This window comes from Curcuma longa, unplaced genomic scaffold (assembly GCF_044706935.1).
Source record: "Curcuma longa cultivar G26 ecotype Majalengka, Jawa Barat unplaced genomic scaffold, ITB_CL_G26_1.1 contig_27915, whole genome shotgun sequence".
In the NCBI taxonomy this organism is placed as follows: domain Eukaryota; kingdom Viridiplantae; phylum Streptophyta; class Magnoliopsida; order Zingiberales; family Zingiberaceae; genus Curcuma; species Curcuma longa.
Window position 1 is genome coordinate 1 of NW_027433565.1, and position 6798 is coordinate 6798.

Sequence of the window (6798 nt, forward strand, 5' to 3'; positions counted from 1 at the left end):
CGGAGGAGATCACGCCGGAGGAGATTGGAGGATAAATGACTTACCCTGAGACACGCAGGAGGAGAAGATCCCGTGCGCTGGAGGAGGAGTTCCCGTGCGAGGGGGGGTTGACGAAGGAGTCGGAGACGCGCCGGAGACGCCGGAGGAGAAGATCTCGTGCGCTAGAGGAGAAGGAGAAGATCCGTGAGGGAGGACGCAGAGAGAGAGATCGGAGAGATCGGAGAGGCTAGGGCTGGATCGGGAGAGGAGAAAAGTAAGGGCTCGGTATCGGGAGAAGAGAAAAATAAGTTTGGGTGGGAGGAAATGATCGGGATAGAGGAATTAATCGATATTTAGGGACTGATTTATAATTCGGTCCCTAATTTAATCGAGTATATATAAAATACTAATTGCAGGAGGAAAACAAATAAATTAGTAAACAAAATAATTAATCGGTATTTAGGGACTGATTTATAATTAAAATTCACCAAATTAGGGACCGAATTACAAATCAGTCCCTAATTTAGGAGAGGGAAAATCGAGCATGCGAAAAGCGCGAGAAAAAAATTAATCGGTATTTAGGGACCGAATTACAAATCGGTCCCTAATTAGGGACTGAATTAAATTCGATCCCTAACGTAGCGACCGAATTACAATTCGGTCCCTAACGTAGCGACCGATTTCAATTCGGTCCCTAATTAGCGATCGATTTAAATCAGTCCCTAATTCGGTCCATAGGAGGGTGAGGGGAAATCGAGCAGTATGAGGAAATCGAGGAAAAAAAAAGCAATCGGAATTTAGGGACCGATTTTTAATTCGGCCCCTAATTTAGGGACCGAATTATGAATCGGTCCCTAATATTAGGGACCGAATATGAATTCGGTTGCTAAGTCGCTAAAAAATTTCGATCCTCTATTTAATATTAATTTTACCGACCGAAAATTAGAATCAGTCCCTATTTAGGGACCGAAAATTAAAATCGGTCCCTAATTAGGGGCCGAAATGAAATCGGTCCCTAATTAACGACCGATTTTACTTCGGTCCCTAAATAGGGACCGATTCATCATTTCGGTCGCTATTTTAGGGACCGATTTTAATTCGGTCCCTAATTCCGTCGTTATTTAGGGTTATTTTTGTAGTGTAAGATGATGTTATTTTGGTTGCATGCTCATTCATCTTCTTGTAAACCTCTAGAGGTCACAAGTTTGAACCGTGAAAACACCCTCTTCAAGGTCACAAGTTTGAACCGTGAAAACACTTACATTATAAAATAATATTGTATATAATATGAATCCTACATTGATAAGAATTTCACACACCGAATTATCCTTTATCATCATCAACTATTATCATCATTCTGAAAAGCTTCCTCTTCCTCTTTATATGAATGAAAAAGGAAAAGATCACAAAATTGATAATATTTTCCCCCGTATCTTCTCCTTTAATGTTATGTTTGAATTACAACAAGTCGTTTAGCAAAAGGAAAGTCAACTCTCGCCGGAATCCATCGACCCAGAGCGAGCGCGCTACGTGAAGTGTTGCCTACAAAAGTCCAGGCGCGAGATCGATCTCTGGAGCACGGCATGTGACCATCCCAAGCGATAAAGATCAGTCGTCGGGAGATGAGGCGAGGAGAAATAGAAGTGCGCTAGGGTTCGGGGTTTGGCTCGGCCATTCGTTGACCCGTTGACCGCAAGGGCCACTAAAGAGCCGGAGCATGAAATTTCAAAGAGAAAATAAAATTTATATAAGAAAATATGGAAAATATAAAACTATATATATATATATATATATATATAAGAGTTTGTGAATATTTAGTATAAAATAATTTTTAATAAAATTTGTACTTTCGTTTGTCTAAATATTAAATCTTGATTTCTAAATCTAAAAATTTTAAATCCTAAACTAAAAATATATATATTTTATACTATATGTTCACAGTTGTGTAGCATAAGCTATGCAACCTATCAAATCTTTATATATATAGATAAATGATATATTGCACACTTTATGCCCACACTTTATGATGTATACCTATGAGCATCTAATATAAAAAAATATATTTTTTGATTTAGGATTTCAACTTTAGGATTTAAGATTTAAAATTTAGATTTTTAAAATTTAAAATTTAATGTTTAAATTAAAAAAAGTGAAAATTTAATTTTTTATATATATATATATATATATATATATATATATATATATTATATTATATTAAGTGTTCACAGAATGTGAAGCAAAAGTATACAATGATATATTGCATCCCCTTTTTCTTAAATTTAATTCCTATTTCTTAGATTTCATCTCTCAACCAAATAGATTAAAATAAATGGTAGTGATGGTTCAATTATTGAAGAGTTTTGCTTTGCCCACTTCAATCCAATCTCTTATCGCAACATCTTCACTTTGTTTGGGTGTTCTTCTTCCACTCTATCATCTCCTTTTCCTCTTCTCCTTGTTCATTATCGATGGTCATGAATGATTTATGTTTGTTCAATAAATTTTAACATTTTTTCTAGAGTTTATATCCAATCTAATCTTATTCATTACGTAATCGAGCGACATAACACCATCCTCATGTTGTGTTTATCTACAACACTCAATATTTCTTGAAATTGGAGATATGGTTCATTATTCGTATTTTCATCAACACCTATTATTTCCACCTCCTACAACAGTGATGCATAATTAATAAATATTTATTTAAATATTAAAGAAAAACTAAAACTTGTATAGAATAAAATTTTAATTTACTACATCAATTATCATCATCTGATAATAAGACTTGTATGTTTCATTCATACTCCTCAAAAGATATAAATGGTTCATCATGACATGTCCAATTTAATAGTTCAGAGATAGACAAAGATATTCTCAAATTTTATCACATTGAAAAAAAAATGTTCATTATGATACTTTTTGCAATACCTTAAGTTATTCTCATCCATAAACTCAATATTATTACAAGCAAAATTTAAAAATTATTCTAACCAAATAATAAACTCATTAGTTAAACCACGACATTCAAATAAGTTCTTTTATACATCCAACTCATTTCTTTCTATTTTAAATTTATAATTATTTTTAAATTTATAATTATTAAAATATTAACTCTGATTTACTATAAATAAAAATTAATATAGATCTCATCAACAATAGTAACATAAATTACTACTAAATTTAATATAATAATAATTAATATTAAAGTAACTATTATTGTAGATATATCTAAAGCAAGTGAACAAAGATGAGTATCTTAAACTACTTTAAGTCCACGCCAAATAAAGATATGCACAAACAATATTACGAAATGAACAATCAATTATATATAAAGGTGCACAAATAATTTTTTCAATCTTTAAATTCCATATAAAATACTATATCATTAGATTTTTCTCAATCAAATCATTACCTATAAAGTAATAATTTAAATCTTGATTTATAACTTGAAGTCACACAACTAAGCCAACTTTAGTTCAACTAATTTCACACCAAGGTATTTCAAATTCAATGGATCCACAATCAAGCATTACTATTTCACTAGATTTTGTGATAAAAGTTGCAACAAAAGATGTATCGATTTCACTTCAAGATTTTGATTAGACCACCTAATCTCACTACCAAGATTGACCACCTAATCTCACTACCAAGATGGCAGTCAACTTGAGGTCGCAGCTGGGGTGGTTGGATGAGTTTGTGATCGGACGAGCTCACGGTCGGCCTAAGCTCATGGCTAGGGAGGGAGGTCGTGGCCAACCTGCAATGGCGGCCAGTCAGGACGACCTCGTAGCCATCCTGTGGCGCCCGACCTCATGGGTAGCCTACATGGCAGCCGCACCTTGCCACGCCCAGATCTGGCTTGAGAGGGGAGGGAAAGGAGAGGGGAAAGGAGATATACTTTATACGATCACGTGCTTTCGCCGTTTGTTGGAGAGAACCGGAAGGAGAATCGAAGCTCATGTTCGCTGACCGTGTGTTCGCATGCAAGAGAGAAATAGGGATCTAGAGTTACAGTTTAATCCCTAAATCGATGATGAATTCAACGACGAATATCTAATTCATCATTGATTCGACGAATTATGAATTTGTCGCTAAAATCATTTTGATTTCCAAGAATTCCAACATTTATAAATTTAGCGATAAATTTTGAATTCGTCGCAAATTAACAATAAATTTGAATTTTCACTATTTTCGTTGTTGATTAGCTACGAATTTATTTCGTCTCTAAATTTCATCACTAAATACATATTTTTTATAGTGTTAGTTTAACGAGTTGTTCAAACTTGTTCATAATTAATTTTGTATGTATTGAATGAACATAAACAAGTTCTTACTAAGTCAAACATCAAACATAAATATCGAACTTGTTCACGAATATTTGATTTATTTATAACAATATGCTTATTATATTGATGGTGTTCTTCCTCTCTACCTACCGGACAATATGCTAGGAAAAACAATATACCCTCAATTATTGTAGTATTTATTAATAGAATCTTATATTAAAACTAAAAATGAGTTGATTAGGTTGAGCAATTGGGTTAAATTGTTAGAGCCTAGATGAATTAAGTCAATTAGAATAAACAAATTGAACCTAACAACGAGGAGCATGGTGAGAAAATTATAGGGACTATTTTAATTTGGAACCTAACAAATTTTATGCATGGCTGAAATTATTTTGGACTATTTTTAAAATGCATGCCTTTGATATTTAATGTATATTTTAAATGATTTTATAGTTTCACTAGTGATAAAATATTTTTTTAGTTTTTTATTTGATTATTAAAATTATATACATATATTATATATTTTTTCTAATAACTAGTACTGAGTAATTTAGTTGATAATTTGATGTTTTAGTTTGAGATAAACATATTTTAGTTGTGATAGAGGTATTTTTTAGAATGTATTTGGATATCACTAAAATGTTAGGGGCATTTTGAAAATAACTCATAACGGATAACGGATTTAATTGGCTATAAAAACAGAGTCCATTCCTGATCCCCAAACCCCCGCCACTCTTTCAAGTCCACCGCCACACAAGCGAGTCCCTCCCTCCCGCCTCTCGCCCTCTCCTGTCCATCCCGCATCGGCCACCTTCACTTTTTCTTCAGGGCGCCTCTGTTCTCTTCGCTTCTGATGGTCATGGACCAACAGAAGGAGGCGACGGCATCTGCGGCGGGTTGTGCGGCGTGCAATCACATGCGTCGCAAATGTCCGCCGAACTGCATATTCGCGCCGTATTTTCCGGCGACCAGCCCGTCGTTCGACTACGTCCATCGTGTCTACGGGTGCAGCAACGTCGGGAAGATTCTACAGAGCTTACCGGTCGAACAACGCATGATGGCGGCGGAGTCGCTGACGTTCGAGGCGGAGGCTCGCATCCGTGACCCTGTTCTTGGATGCGTCGGTTATATTTATCTACTGCAGCAGCACCTCGCTCAGATCGACCGCGACATTCAGGAGGCAGAGGCCCAGATTTACACCGCCGGCTATCAGCCACCGCCGCTAGAGCAACATTGGTATCAGATGCCTCAGTTGACGACGATGACGATGCAGCCACATCATGAGCAGTCGGGGCGATTTTCTGTACCCGATTCCTTCGACGACACCGCAGGATGATCGACAGTTGATTGCGCACACTGAGGTCCAGGATTATGCCGTCGACTATCAACCACCACAGCTGCCGTCACCGCTAGAGCAGCATTGGTATCAGATGCCTCAGTTGATGACGGTGCCGCCGCATCATGAGCAGTCAGACGATTTTCTGTACCCTACAGTCGCTGCCTATCCATCGATGCCTCAGGCAGAGCCGTTAATTTCACATATGCCTCAGTCGACGTCGGAGTTGCTTCCGATTTCTTCGACGCCGCCACAGAATGATCCGACGCACACCGAGTTCCAAGATTATGCCGTCACGCTCGAGAAGGACGTCTCCTGCGAGATCCCTTCGACGATGCCGCAGCAGGATGAGATGACGGACACCGAAATCCAAGATTTTGCCACCATGCTCGAGGATCTCATCGAGCATCAATGACACAAGAATTATATTGCTGAAGACAGATGAACATTTTCTTATTGTTTGTTCGTTTATTATTATTAGAACTCAAGATGAACATTATTTTTTTTTACATGAGATACATTTGTTACAGCCTATTTGAATCAAGTCAATGAGAATGAACCAATTTAACCTACCAACTCAAATGATTTGAGTTAGTTCTGTATTTTCTTTATTCATTTGCGGTCATAAAAATAATAAACAAATTATTTTATTTAATTACCTTGAAATAAATTCAAACAATGTGGTCCCACCTCCTTAAAAATGAGCTAACCCAATGTCATATAGCCAATGACATATTGACAACGCCTCAATGTGTTAATTTACCCATAAACCCACCCACTTATTAATTAATCACCCTCTCTAATCCTCTAACTAACCAGAGGACAAGAAAGATGCTTGCTCTTTTTCTTGTTGGATGAGGATTTGTAGTGAATTTCGTTTAGAAGATGTGAAGAGGACAAAGAGAGAATGAATTCATTGACAGAAGAGAGTGAGCACTTAGCGGAGTGACAACCGTATAAGATGATGCTATTTTGGCTGCATGCTCATTCATCTTCTTGTAAACCTCTAGAGGTCATAAGTTTGAATCGTGAAAACACCCCTCGAGGTCACAAGTTTGAATGAAACCCTCTTCGAGGTCACAAGTTTGAATCATGAAAACACCCTCTTACACTATAAAATAATATTATATATAATATGAATCCTACATTGATAAGAATTTCACACACCAAATTATCCTTTATCATCATCAACTATTA

General features: G+C 36.3%; 1 protein-coding gene across 1 annotated transcript; it reads left to right on the forward strand.

Moving 5' to 3' along the window:
- Positions 1-5124: 5124 nt before the first annotated feature.
- On the forward strand, positions 5125-5601 carry LOC141819143 (LOB domain-containing protein 24-like). The gene has a single exon (XM_074706497.1). The coding sequence runs from the start codon at positions 5125-5127 to the stop codon at positions 5599-5601; it is 477 nt and encodes a 158-aa protein (XP_074562598.1).
- The last annotated feature ends 1197 nt before the right edge of the window (positions 5602-6798 follow it).

Bases quoted from the DNA above. Each gene is read 5' to 3' on its own strand.
- LOC141819143 (XM_074706497.1), top strand. From the start codon at position 5,125: ATGGACCAACAGAAGGAGGCGACGGCATCTGCGGCGGGTTGTGCGGCG.